This window comes from Phyllobates terribilis, unplaced genomic scaffold (assembly GCF_046119375.1).
Source record: "Phyllobates terribilis strain yellow unplaced genomic scaffold, ASM4611937v1 Scaffold_5__5_contigs__length_657084704, whole genome shotgun sequence".
NCBI lineage: Eukaryota > Metazoa > Chordata > Amphibia > Anura > Dendrobatidae > Phyllobates > Phyllobates terribilis.
Window position 1 is genome coordinate 77773414 of NW_027362765.1, and position 15722 is coordinate 77789135.

The 15722-nt window shown below is 41.5% G+C and overlaps 1 protein-coding gene across 1 annotated transcript in view; it reads left to right on the forward strand.

Moving 5' to 3' along the window:
• Positions 1-4303: 4303 nt before the first annotated feature.
• LOC141272090 (gastrula zinc finger protein XlCGF66.1-like) overlaps positions 4304-15722 on the forward strand; it is a 66482-nt gene continuing 55063 nt past the window's right edge. The window contains exons 1-6 of the mRNA XM_073682397.1: positions 4304-4365; positions 5288-5436; positions 5566-5745; positions 5828-5951; positions 6035-6132; positions 7238-7328. Coding sequence (XP_073538498.1) covers positions 5359-5436; positions 5566-5745; positions 5828-5951; positions 6035-6132; positions 7238-7328 — 571 coding nt within the window. The 5' untranslated portion in view covers positions 4304-4365; positions 5288-5358. The remainder of the gene's footprint in view (positions 4366-5287; positions 5437-5565; positions 5746-5827; positions 5952-6034; positions 6133-7237; positions 7329-15722) is intronic.

Here is a 15722-nt window from a genome sequence, read left to right on the forward strand (position 1 = left end):
AAAGACAATAAACAAGAGGCAGAAAAGACCACGTAGCCATTGTGATGAGAAGAGACCATAAAGATTATCGAACAAAGACAAATGGCAAAAGGTAACAAGCAGGTTTTAGACAACATCAGTAAAAGACTAAAGAGAGTCAATCGAGCAAAGAACTTTATTACCAAAAGATATGTACAGAGATAGAAATCAAACATCTGACTGGCAAGATCAGGAAGACATACCAAAAGATCAAATAGATATGGCGAAAGTTTCAACCAAGAGTGGGAATGGTGAAAGATGTCAACGAGAGCAAACTAACTGAGCCAGAACAGATCAAGGAAAGATGGAAAGAATACACGAAGCACCTCTACAAGAACGACTCTTGTGATATAGGGGATGAGACTGGAAACGATAGAGAACTGAACATCTTGAAAGATGAAGTCGTTGCTGCAATAAAGCTGTCAAAAAAACAAAGCACCTGGATTTGACAATATTCCAATAGAGCTAACAAAGTCTTCTGTAGCAGCAGTTCATGTCATCACACACTTGTGTCAACAGATATGGGCAACTGGTAAATGGCCCAAGCCAAGCTGGACAAGATAGGTGTTTATTCCTATCCCAAAGAAGAGAGATTGTGCCGACTGTGGAAACTATTGGACTACTGCTCTCATACTTCATGTCAGCAAAATACTACTGAAGATTCTACAAAGACAGCTACAGCCATACTTTGACAAAGAGCTGCCAGAGGAACAAGCAGGATATAGAAAAGGCAGAGGGTCAAGAGAAAATGGAAAAGGCCAAAGAATACAACAAGGATATCTATTTTTGCTTCATCGACTACAGCAAAGCCTTTGACTGTGTTGATCATCAGAAAATTTGGAATACCATGAAGGATGTGGGTGTGCCAAACCATCTGATCAGCCTCATTACGAACCTTTACATCGACCAAGAAGCAACAGTCCGAACGGAACACGGTGACACAGCATGGTTCAAAGTAGAGCGAGGCATCAGACAAGGCTGCATCCTGTCACCATTTCTCTTCAATTTATATGCATAAGCTATTTTCAGGAAGGCTGCGGCTGCCAAAAGAGAAAGAATCAAAATTGCTGGACGAATCATCAACAATCTCAAATATGCAGACGATACAACATTGATAGCAACAAGCTTAGATGGCATGATTACAGAGTGTCAAGATGGAAATCTCAAAGATGGGACTCCTACTTAATACAAGAAGACAACGATTTTGTCTACTACCAGGTATGACAGGAACACAGCTGAGATGGACGGCGAAGAACTAGATGTCGTAAAAGACTTAAACCTAGTTGGATCAATGATCATTCAAGACGTAGCGATGACATTGGAAGTCAAAAGGAGAATAGTTATGTGCAAATCAACAATGAAGTCACTGGACAAGGTCTTCAAATCGAGGAACATTTCACTGGTGACGAAAACATGGCTCATACCTAGTCTCATCATTTCTGTAGTAACATATGGATTCAAAAACTGGACGATAAAGTAACAAGACAGGACAAGAATCAACGTCTTCGAAATGTGGTGCTGGAGAAGAATATTATCAATAACATGTATGGCAAGAAGAACAAACAAATCAATTTTGGAACAGATCAAGCCAGACATGTCTCTCAAAGCAAGGATCAACAAGCTATGACTTTCCTACTTTGGACACATCGTGCAAAGAGAGCAATCACTGGAGAAGGACATAATAGTCGGAAGAATAGAGGGAACAAGGTGAAGAGAAAGACCCTATTCCCCTTAGTGTCGGAGTTCCTCAGGGATCAGTCCTAGGTCCACTCCTTTTCTCCCTATATACTGCCCCTATTGGACAAACTATCCTTGGTTTCCAGTACCCTCTATATGAGAAAAAAAATTGAATACATTTATCACCGTGGAATGCATGACAAAATCTGTCCTTGTTTTGGTCTCCAAACGTAATGGTGCAAACACTGCTGCCCCATGACCTTCCGTAGAGAAGTTGTGATCCATCATAGGTTTTGGAGTTTCAGCTACCAGAGTCAAGGTTAGGGAAATAGGATCATCCCGGAGGCAGGAAAGGGAGTGACCGATCAAGGGATTAAGTGCTCATGGCCCTTTGTTCACTTTTAGGGGCGGTCTCGCAGTGTATTGTGTTGGAAGAAAGCGGAAACAGCTGGCACCCCACACCTCCCATGTGGCTGCCAGCACCAAGGCTTAACATCAAGCCAGTAAATGACTTGTGCATCATCTGCTTATACTTGTTGTACTACTACCTGTATTTGCATATCTGACCAGTGTATATGTATATCCATTGTATATATAGTGTTTTATCTGGTGTACCCTTAAAGCGATTAAATATCCAATTTAACCTTGGGCTGCTCTTTTATCTCGATCCACAAGTCTATGTTCTCAGTTTAACATCACTTGCTACCGGGGGTTTCTTGCCTGATATAAGCCTGGTCCATTAATGGGACTACATCTAAGGAGGAACTAGTGGCAGTCCTACTGGGCTGGCAAGTCTCTATTTAACTGGTGCTAGTGAAAGGGGTCTCTCAGCCTGTCAGGGTTGTGAGCGAGTGTTGTGCCACGCCAGCAGTTGCGTGGACTACCCTCTCTGACTCCCTATGCCTGTGTGGAAAGGGGGTGTCTGTGTAGAACTGTGCCAAGCTAATATTACGTATATTCCCAGGGGGTGGGGCACATCAAGTTGGCGAAAGTGGGGAGAGAGTACTGCGTGATGTCCTAACATTAGTGACATCAGGCGGGGCTGCGAGGTACGGTTCTTCAAAGGTGCCATTTCAAATACTATTGACCGCCAGAAAATATGCTAAAGAAAAATAAAATTGATCGACACATCCAAAAAAATAGATAACTATTTAAAATCCACATGTTGGTGATATAAAAAAAATACTCTTACGTGTTTTTGGCGATGTGTGCATCCTTAGTCATAGAGAACGCAAACACATTGTGGAAAGCAAACCTCCCCCAATCATGTGAAGATAATAACTACAATTAGGCAAATGTGTATACAAAAAACACGATGTGACATCTAAAAGGTTTTTAAATCATTATTATACGTATTATACAATACAGTAGGTATGAACTCAAAAATGAAAAAAAGAAAAATTTTAATAAATGAACATTGTGTCCTTCCTGTAATTCATGCCTTTTGGCTGTTCGTATCTAGCTTTCTAATCTGGAAAGCTTCCATTATAAAAAAAATTTTCTGCTGGTTTCTACCTCGATCTGGCAATGTGACTTTTTCATTGCCAATTTTTTTTTTCTATAATGTGTTTGCACTGTCTATAACTAAGGGCGCACACAGCGCCAGAAACGAGTAAGAGTGTTTTTTATATCACCAACATGTGGATTTTAATTGTTTGACGTATATGGAATAAAATGTTACGATTTTATCTCTTTTCTTGGATGTGCCGATCAACTTTATTTTTCTTTGGACAGATCATCTCTATGCTAATGACACCTATTTATACTCATCTTCTCCTGACGTCAACCCCTCATTACTACAAAAAAACAGGGATTGTCTTTTTTCTCTAACATCATGTCCTCCCTCTATCTGAAACTGAATCTCTCCAAAACGGAATTTCTCATGTATCCTCCCTTCCCCAGATGATCCGATTAATACCTAGCTCCCACATTTTTAAGCGTGCTTCAAAAACATATCTCTTTAGACACCTATCACCTCACTTTACTAATCTAAATCTTCCCCTGCTAATTTTTCCTCAGTCTAGTCCCTCCTACTCATCTGTCTCCACATCCTCCATGCTCCCAATAGCACTTGGTATCTGCACTTAGGGCACAGTCCCACTATCAGTATTCGGACAGTATTTTTTCTCAGGAGTGGGAGCAAAAACCAGGTGAGGAACAATCAGAGAAAATGTAGAATAGAAACAAGTCACCAATTCTGCATTTATCACCCACTCCTGAGAAAAAATACAGACCAAATACTGATAGTGGGGCAGTGGTCTTAGACAGATACCGGCTGATGACCGGATCCTGCAGCTTTATATGAAAACCCCTATTTATTACACTGATGGCCGCACCGTACATGACGTGCACGGTCTACCTATTGTGCCCCCTATTTCCTTATAGATTGTAGCTTGTGAGCAGGACCCTCCCTCCTCCTGTCACTGCTGAGCTGTGCGTTACTTTGTGTTGTCTTTGATATCTGTACATGTCCCCTTAAATGTACAGCGCTGCGGAATATGTTGGCGCCATAGAAATAACATTATTATTATCACACCCAGCACAGCAGAGTCCTGCAGACACTGAGGCCCCTGATCATGTGACCCCTGACTCCTCCCCTCCTGTGACATCATCACAGGTCCTGTGTGCACAGAACAGCCATATATCCAGTGTGCGGCTCTGCAGGTGGAGGTATGTGGAGATTCCCCATTACTATTAACCCCCTCAGTGCTGGTGACCTCTCTACTCTCCTTCCCATATAACTTACTGATGGAGGTTTCTTCTCTTTCTCTGGAGCCAGAACTTCTGTTATCTCCCATAGACGATGAATAGAGAGAAGCGCACACGTCTCCTGGGAAACCTCTCTGCTTTTCTATATATATCACTTGTTTCTTCAGGTGACATTTATAATTGCGGCTGTTATAATTAATGACTCCTGTAAATCCCCCTCATGGCCGCTCCCCTGACCCTCCAGTGTCATCGCTCTTTGTATATCTGCCGGTCACCTCCATATTTCTGGAGTCCCTGTGACCTGCGCGGCTCCTGTAGTGATAATCTCCACCGCCCCCCCGTGTAGACGGCAGATTCTGGGGGACGGACATAAAGCACATGGCGTTCAGGCCGCGCTCCATCTTTATGATACATATCCCGCTCTCAGCATCTTCATCATCCTCGACTTCTGGTATCAGTGACGGAGCTGCCGTCATACAATATTACATGTTCCATTCCATACAAAGAGATAATACTATAGCAGCACGGTGGCTCAGTGGTTAGCACTGCAGCTTTGCGGCGCTTGAATCCTGGGTTCAAACCCAACCAAGGACAACATCTGCAAGGAGTGTGTATGGTCTCCCCATGTTTGAGTGGGTTTCCTCCAGGTTCTCCAGTTTCCTCCCTCACACCAAAGACATAATGATAGGGAAATTAGATTGTGAGCCCCAATGGTGACAGTTGGAAATTAATGGCACTATATAAGTGAGTAAAATAAATGAGAAATTAAAATAATACAATATTGTAAGTACACGTTATATTTCCTCATATGTTTCCCCTTTTTTGTCGAGTAATTGTATTAATACATGGGATCTTTATGATGTTAAATCTTCTCCCCATTCAGGTCCCTACAATATCGGATCCTCTCATTGGAGATCTTCTATATAAGAGAATTTTCCTGATTGACCATCAAGGATGGATAGGGCCAGGGACAAGATGGCGGAGAGGATATTACACCTCACCCTAGAGATCCTCTTCCGGCTTACTGGAGAGGTGAGAGATTCTGATGACGTCACATTACATCATTCTTTTCTATGGGAATAACAGATGGACAGAACTGGAGAGGTGAGGACGCTGGAAATGTCTGTAGTGAGATTTATTAATGTGTCTCTCCATAACCAGGATTACACAGTAGTGAAGAAGATCTGTAGTGAACGTTGTCAGGCCCCTGTGTCTGAAGGAAGGGGAAGTCCCCTGAGCCCAATCACAGGGCCTCCACCTCACCCCCTGATACATGAGGACATCAATGACCAGAAGATCCTAGAACTCACCTACAAGATGATTGAGCTGCTCACTGGAGAGGTGACACTGCTGGGAATGCTGGGACATTATACAATAACACTATGAAGGGATCGGGGTATGACGGTATCATTGTATGTGTCAGGTTCCTTTAAGGTATCAGGATGTCACTGTCTATTTCTCCATGGAGGAGTGGGAGTATTTAGAAGGACACAAAGATCTGTACAAGGACGTCATGATGAAGGTTCCCCAGCCCCTCACATCACCAGGTAATAGACAGGACTAAATACACACCGCCTATAATTATCTGTATGTAAAGAATGAATTCAGTCCCTGTATGTGTTTCCTCCAGTTCTATCCAGTAAGAGCACAACACCAGAGAGATGTCCCCGTCCTCTTCTTCCACAGGACTGTAAACAAGAAAATTCCAGTGTTCCTCAGGATCATCAGGTAGATGGAGAAAAGGTGTCATGAGATCTCCGCTATGATGTGTAGAAGGCCGTGATGGTCTTATGTTCAGTCTTGTTTTATCCACCAGTATTATACTCTGAACGGGCTATTTATTCGCGACTCCGGTTCTTTCATAATTATAGTTTCCGCATATGGAAATTAGACCAATGACCCCGGAGTGCTGCAGAATATGGAGTGATAATTTTTCAGTGTGAATCCACATTAGAATGAAAAACAAGATTGATGTGAGCATCTTTGAATGATGCACAGTCATCGGTTCTAGGGTCAGCACCAGTATTTCAGAAACTGCTAACTTTGTGAGATTTATACTTACAATGTGTCAGGAGTATACAGAGAATGTTGTGATCGAGGAAAAATTTCCATGGAAAGGGGATCATGTGGATGTTAACAACTCATCAAAGAAGATATCAAGAACCGATTTTAGAAACACGTGGTGCACAATTAATGCAAATTGCAACTGAATCCATAATAGAATAGGAAATTCTAGTGAACTGATCATTTCCATCTGGTAAAGATGAAGTAATGGTGCGGGGAATGTTTTCTGCGCACATTCTGCATCCTCTGATGCTCTTGTATGGATATTTGTAAACTAAAGCTTATCTATGCATTGTGGACGAACAAGTTTATCACTTCATGGTAGCTGTTTACCCTGTGGTAGAAGGACAATGTTCCATGCCACAAGGTTTTGTAAAAAAGTATACTGTCTCCATTGGCCAAAATTTCAACACCAAGTGTAATCAACAACAAATTGCTAAGATTCTAATGGCCACTGAGGTTTAATCCTCTAGTAGATGGGTGTCTCTAATAACTTGGAGATTCAGTATATGTTTTATACTTGGTGGCAATGACAGAATAAAGCTGATCATAGACATTAGATGTTGTCTAGATCTTCTCACAATTTTCTGGTTATGGAAACTGCTGGTTAGAATTAGGAGCCGACAGGTTGGATTTATACAGGAGACCTGCAGCTATGTGATAACTACTGCTGTCATGTCATTTTTGGTCGTCTTGTTAATTTATAATATTTTCTATTCTTTCACACAACTTTTCCATCTGTCTGTGACTTATACAATATTTGTTTCAGGGTGAAGATCTGACCCATATTAATACTACAGAGACATATGTGAGGGATGATGAGCGGTGTAAAGAGGAGATTCCTAGAGATAACTGCACGGGTGAGTAGTGACCACTAAATGCAGAGGAGTTACAGATTTTATTCACCCAGATACCGATACAATTATATGATGAATTTTTAGGGTGTATTACTCAGCATTTTCATATTTTTTTTATTTTTTATGCATTGTTTTTGCAAAATTTCAATAGGTAAAATTGAAATGATGCTTTTCAGAATAAAATGAGAGAGTTAATCTCCGTACGTTGTAGTCTGGATGTACGGAAATGTGATTTCTGTGTCCAATCACTGGTCACAGCAGCGATGCATTGGTTGCCGCTGAGGTCAGTGAGAGGCTGAAGTGGTCCCAATTATAAGGTGAGTATGCCTTATTATTTTATTGTATGCTGGACCATAGTTTTTCTAATCCATGAGATATAATACTTTTACTTCAGATCTCTTTACATTTTTACTCGAACCTGAATTCAAGATAGGGATTAGAAGACTCTGAGATTACAGTGGGACTCCTAGGGAAACTATTTAGGCCTGTTGACTTAAGATGAGACACATGGGGACACTCTTCATGGTCACTTAGCAGCTCTTAAGATTGCTACTTTGAACAGACTTGGATCTAGTTAATCCATTTTTCAGATCCTCGGGGTTGCCCTGACCTTCATCCTTTAACTGCTGTACAGGGATCTGGACTTACACATGTACCCTAGGCTGGGGCCACGAAGTCAGCTTCTGGTCGATGGTGCAACCTGGCAGGAAGAAGTGTCAGGTAGCCAGCTCAGAATCAGGAGGTAGGGGTAGATACAAAATCGTCAGGCAAGAGAAATATCAGTACAGAAGCTGAACTCAAAAACAAGAATATCCACTGAGACACAGGATCTGTGATACACAACCAGAGCGATTTAGGTTATAACTGGCAGTGGGAACTGATTCTCAGGAGCTTAAAGGGAATCTGTCACGCCCTGGGACGCTTTTAACCCCTTTACCCCCGAAGGCTGTGTGCACGTTGATGACCAGGCCAATTTTTACAATTCTGACCACTGTCACTTTATGAGGTAATAACTCTGGAACACTTCAACGGATCCTACTGATTCTGAGACTGTTTTTTCGTGACATATTGTACTTCATGATAGTGGTAAAATTTCTTTGATAAGACTTGCATTTATTTGTGAAAAAATCGGACCTTAAATCAGAGAGATTTGTCCCACAAAATAGTTAATAAATAACTATTCCCACATGTCTACTTTACATCAGCACAATTTTGGAACCAAATTTTGCTTTTGTTAGGAAGTTATAAGGGTTAAAAGTTGACTAGCAATTTCATATTTTTCCAACAAAATTTACAAAACCATTTTTTTAGGGACCACATCACATTTAAAGTGACCTTGAGGGGCCTTTATGACAGAAAATACCCAAAAGTGACACCATTCTAAAAACTGCACCCCTCAAAGTGCTCAAAACCACATTCAAGAAGTTTATTAACCCTTCAGGTGCTTCACAGAAATTTTTGGAATGTGGAAGAAAAAAATTAACATTTAACTTTTTTCACAAAAATATTACTTTAGACCCATTTTTTTTATTTTAGCAAGGGTAACATGAAGAAATGGACCCAAAATGTGTTGTTCAATTTCTCCTGAGCACGCCGGTACCCCATATGTGGGGGAAAACCACTGTTTGGGCGCACGGCATGGCTCGGAAGGGAAGGAGCTCCATTTGACTTTTTTAATGTAAAATTAAAAAAGACGGACACTGTGGGATCACAGGCCAGACGGCATCCACGGTGCCTCCATCCGCCGCATTACAGGGAATTTTCCGCCAGGGGTTCCGTCTGAATCACATATTTCGGAGATTTACACGGAAACCCTGGTATAAAGAGCGCAGGATAAATGTGAGGTGAGCCATACTGCAATCTTTAGGAGGCATAATGATAATGAACAAATCAGCAGCGTTGGTTTTATTATTTTTTTACGCAGTTCCTTGTTCGGTATAAGTGACTAGACGACCTTATTCTTTGGGTCGGTGCAATTACAGTGATACCAGATTTATATCAGGTTTTTATGTTTGGCAGCTGTCACACAATAAAAAACACTTTTTTTTGCAAAGACTAGTTTTTGCATCGCCGTATTTTGAGAACTATAATTTTTCCATATTTCGACCGACAGAGTCATGTAAGTGCTTGTTTTTTTGCGGGACAAGTTGACTTTTTTATTGATTACCATTTTCGGGCATGTGACATTTTTTGGTCGCTTTTTATTCTGATTTTAGGGAGGCAGAATAAACAAAAAGCAACAATTCAGAAATAGTTTTTTTTTTTTTTTTCATGCCGTTTCATGTTTGGTAAAATTGATAAGACAGCTTTATTCTTCGGGTCTGTACATTTACAGTGAAAGTACATTTTTATGTTTTAACGCTTTTACACAGAAAAACTTTTATAGAAAAAAGAATTTTTTTGCATCGCTTTATTCTGAGAGCTATAACTTTTTCATTTTTCGGCTGATGGAGCTGTATGGCAGCTTTTTTTTTGCGGGACTAGATGATATTTTAATTGGTACAGTTTTGATTTACATTCGTCTTTTTGATCGCGTTTTATTCCACTTTTTGTTCGACAGTATGATGATAAAGCACCGTTTTTTGCTTCGTTTTTTATATATTTTTTTTTTACCATGTTCACTAAAGGAGTTAACTAGTGGGACAGTTTTATAGGTCAGGTCCTTACGAACGTGGCAATACCAAATGTGTACTTTTATTGTTTTGTTTTATAATAATATTTATTTATAGGTACATAAATATATATAATATAATTTTTTTTTCTTTTTTCTTTGTGATTTTTTTCTAAATATATTTTTACAACTTATTTTTACTTTTTTACTTAGTCCCACTATGGGACTTTCACTTTCTGCAGTCTGATCACAGTTATAAGGTATAGCAGTGCAGGATCACTGCTATACCTTATAGCTGTCAGCCCTGCAGACACAATATAGTTTGATCATGCACTGCGCATGATCAGACTAGCTTGCTAGTACCTGGTGACTCGGATTTCACCATCGGGTCACCATGGCAACGATAGGGACCACACGATGACGTCACTGGATCTCTGATCCAAGAGCAGAGGGGCTTTTGTACCTGGTCATTAAGTCCAAGGGCACAGGGACGTATTATTACGCCTCACGTCAGAAAGGGGTTAAAGGGAAATTACCAAAGTTTGAATTTGTCCAATTCATGCTACAAATGCTACTTACATTTGTGAATTGCATGGCCAGCTGTGTTCACAGACAATGATTTCTGGAAGTATTCCTGAGCACAATAATAAATGATAATATAATGTACTGTAGATGGTGGTATATTCAAAGTCTTTGCAATTTTACATTGAGGAATATTTTTCTGAAATTGTTCCACAATATGTAGATGCAGTTGATCACAGATTGTTGAACCTATGTCCATCTTTGCTTCCAAGAAACTCTGCCCCTCTAGCATGATCTTTTTATATACAATCACGTAACTTAGTTGAATATTGACCCTCCAGCCGTTTTTCATTGGTAACACTTAATTTTCCTATCTTTGCTTAATACTTTCACAACTTTTTTTGAGATGTATTACTGCCATCAATTTCTAAAGTAGTTAACCTTTCAATAAAATGGAGAAATGTCTAACTATCAACTTTTGATGCGTGTTTTATATTCTGTTGTGAAGAAAATATGACTTTAAGCCAGAGGCCCCAACATAGCGCTTCATACAGCATAGTGCACCCTATAGCCCATACAGCATAATGCACCCCCATAGCACATACAGTATAATGCACCCCATAGTCCATACAGTATAATGCATCCCATAGTATATACAGTATAATGCACCTCCATGTAGTATAATGCACCCCCATAGCCCATACAGTATAATGCACCCCCATAGTCCATACAGTACAATGCACTTCCATATAGTATAATGCACTCCCATACAGTATAATGCACCCCCATAGCCCATACAGTATAGTTCATCCCCATATAGTATAATAAACCTCCATAGCCCATACAGTTTAATGCACCCCAGTAGTCAATACAGCATAATGCACCCCCATAGTTCATACAGTATAATGCACTCCCATACAGTATAATGCACACCCATAGACCATACCATAAAATACACTCTCATACAGTATAATGCACCGCATAGCCCATACAGTATAATGTACCCTCATATAGTATAATGCACCTATATAGCCCATATAGTATAATGAACCCCATAGCCCATGCAATATAATGCACCCCCATATAGTATAATGCACCCCCCCATAGTCCATACGGTATAATGCATTCCCATACCCCATGCAGTATAATGCACCCCCATGGTCCATACAGTATAATGCACTCCCATATAGTATAATGCACCCCATAGTCCATACAGTACAATGCACTCCCATAGAGTAGAATGCACCCCCATAGTCCATACAGTATAATGTACTCCCATACATAATACATCCCATAGTATGTACAGTATAATTCACCTCCATATAGTATAATGCACCCGCATAGCCCATACAGTATAATGCACCACCATAGCCCATACAGTATAATGCACCACCATATAGTATAAGGCACCCCCATAGCCCATACAGTATAATGCACACCCATAAAGTATAATGCACCCCCATAGTTCACACAGTACAATGCACTCCCATATAGAATAATGCACCCCCATAGTCCATACAGTAAAATTCACTCCCATACAGTATAATGCACCCCCATAGCCCATACAGTATATTTCACCCCCATATAGTACACTGCTCAAAAAAATAAAGGGAACACTCAAATAACACATCCTAGATCCGAATGAATAAAATCTTCTCATTGAATACTTTGTTCTGTACAAAGTTGAATGAACTGACCGCAAAATCACACAGAAATCATCAATGGAAATCAAATTTATTAACCAATGGAGGCCTTGATTTGGAGTCACCCCCAAAATTAAAGTGGAAAAACACACTACAGGCTGATCCAACTTTGATGTAATGTCCTTAAAACAAGTCAAAATGAGGCTCAGTATTGTGTGTGGCCTCCACGAGACTGTATGACCTCCCTACAACGCTTGGGCATGCTCCTGATGAGGTTGCGGATGGTCTCCTGTGGGATCTCCTCCCAGACCTGGACTAAATCATCCGCCAACTCCTGGACAGTCTGTGGTGTAACGTGACGTTGGTGGATGGAGCGAGACATGATGTCCCAGATATGCTCAATTGGATTCAGGTCTGGGGAACGGACGGGCCAGTCCATAGCTTCAATGCCTTCATCTTGCAGGAACTGCTGACACACTCCAGCCACATGAGGTCTGGCATTGTCCTGCATTAGGAGGAACCCAGGGCCAACCGCACCAGCCTATGGTCTCACAAGGAGTCTGAGGATCACATCTCGGTACCTAATGGCAGTCAGGCTACCTCTGGTGAGCACATGGAGGGCTGTGCGGCCCTCCAAAGAAATGCCACCCCACACCATTACTGACCCACTGCCAAACCGGTCATGCTGAAGGATATTGCAGGCTGCAGATCGCTCTCCACGGTTTCTCCAGACTCTGTCACGTCTGTCACATATGCTCAGTGTGAACCTGCTTTCATCTGTGAAGAGCACAGGGCGCCATTGGCGATTTTGCCAATCCTGGTGTTCTGTGGCAAATGCCAAGCGTCCTGCACGGTGTTGGGCTGTGAGCACAACCCCCATCTGTGGACGCCGGGCCCTCATACCACCCTCATGGAGTCGGTTTCTGACCGTTTGTGCAGACATATGCACATTTGTGGCCTGCTGGAGGTCATTTTGCAGGGCTCTGGCAGTGCTCCTCCTGTTTCTCCTTGCACAAAGGCGGAGGTATCGGTCCTGCTGCTGGGTTGTTGCCCTCCTATGGCTCCCTCCAAATCTCCTGGTATCTGCTCCATGTTCTGGACACTGTGCTGACAGACACAGCTACCCTTCTTGCCACAGCTCGCACTGATGTACCATCCTGGATGAACTGCACTACCTGAGCAACTTCTGTGGGTTGTACTGTAGACACAGCCTCATGGTACTGTACCTCTAGGGGTGAGAGTAATGGCATAATGAAAAAGTGACCAAAACATCAGACAAAAAGGATGAGAACAGAGAAATGGTCTGTGGTCACCACCTGCAGAATCACTCCTTAATAGGGGGTATCTTGCTAATGGCCTATCATTTCTACCAGTTGTCTGTTCCATTTGCGGAACAGCAGGAAAAATTGATTCACAATCAGTGTTGCTTCATAACTGGACAGGTAGATTTCACAGAAGTGTTATTGACTTTGGGCTACATTGTGTTCTTTAAGTGTTCCCTTTATTTTTTTGAGCAGTGTATAATGCACCCCCATAGCCTATACGGAATAATGCATCCCATAGCCCATACAGTATAATGCACCCCCATAGTCCATACAGTATAATGCACCCCAATGCACTATAATGCACCCCATAGCCCACACAGTATAATGTACCCTCATATAGTATAATGCTCCTCTATAGCCCATACAGTATAATGCACCCCCATAGTCCATACAGTAAAAATCATTCCCATACAGTATAATGCACCCCCATAGCCTATACAGTATAATGCACCCCATAGCCCATACAGTATAATGCACCCCCATATAGTATAATGTACCCCCATAGCCCATACAGTGTAATTCACCCCCATGGTCCATACAGTATAATGCACTCCCATATAGCATAATGCACCCCATAGTCCATACAGTGCAAGGCACTCCCATATAGTATAATGCACCCCCATAGTCCATACAGCTTAATGTACTCCCATACAGTATAATGCATCCCATAGTATGTACAGTATAATTCACCTCCATATAGTATAATGCACCCCTATAGCCCATACAGTATAATACCCCCCATAGCTCCTATAGTATAATACACCCCCATAGACCATATAGTATAATGCACCGCCATATAGTATAAGGCATCCCCATAGCCTATACAGTATAATGAACCCCCACAGACCATATAGTATAATGCACCCCCATATAGTATAAGGCATCCCCATAGCCTATACAGTATAATGCACCCCCATAGCCCAGACAGTATAATGCACTCCCATATAGAATAATGCACCCTCATAGTCCATACAGTATAATGCTCTCCCATACAGTATAATGCACGCCCATAGCCCATACAGTATATTTCACCCCCATATAGTATAATGCACACCCATAGCCCAGACAGTATAATGCATCCATCCCCATAGCCCAGACAGTGTAATGCAAGCCCATAGCCCATACAATATAATTCACCCCCATAGTCCATACAGTATAATGAACCCCAATACAGTATAATGCACCCCATAGCCCATACAGTATAATGCACCCCCATATCCCATACAGTATAATGCACCCCAATATAGTATGCACCCCCATAGTCCTTACAGTATAATGCACCCCCACATAGTATAATGTACCCCCATAACCCATACAGTATAATGCACCCCCATGGTCCATACAGTATAATTCACCCCATATAGTATAATGTACCCCGATAGTCCATACTGTATAATGCACTCCCTTATAGTATGCACCCCCCATAGTCCATACGATATAATGCACTCCCATACAGTATATTGCATCCCCATACCCCATACAGTATAATGCACCCCCATATAGTATAATGTACCCCCATAACCCATACAGTATAATGCACTCCCATATGGTATAATGCACCCCATCATCCATACAGTACAAGGCACTCCAATATAGTAGAATGCACCCCCATAGTCCATACAGTATAATGTATCCTATAGTATGTACAGTATGATTCACCTCCATATAGTATAATGCACCCCCATAGCCCATACAGTATATTGCACCACCATATAGTATAAGGTACCCCCATAGCTCATACAGTATAATGCACCCCCATATAGTATAAGGCACCCCCAAAGCCCATACAGTATAATGCACACCCATAAAGTATAATGCACCCCCATAGCCCATACAGTACAATGCACTCCCATATAGAATAATGCACCCCCATAGTCCATACAGTATAATGCTCTTCCATACAGTATATTGCACCCCCATAGCCCATACAGTATATTTCACCCCCATATAGTATAATGCACCCCATAGCCTATACAGTATAATGCACCCCATAGCTCATACAGTATAATGCACCCTCATAGCCCATACAGTATAATGCATCCCCATAGCCCATACAGTATAATTCACCCCCATAGTCCATACAGTATAATGCACCCCAATACAGTATAATGCACCCCATAGCCCATACAGCATAATGTACTGTCACATAGTATAATGCACCTCTATAGCCCATACAGTGTAATGCACCCCATAGCCCATACAGTATAATGCACCCCATAGCCCATACAGTATAATGCAACCCCATACAGTATAATGCACCCCCATATAGTATAATGTACCCCCATAACACATACAG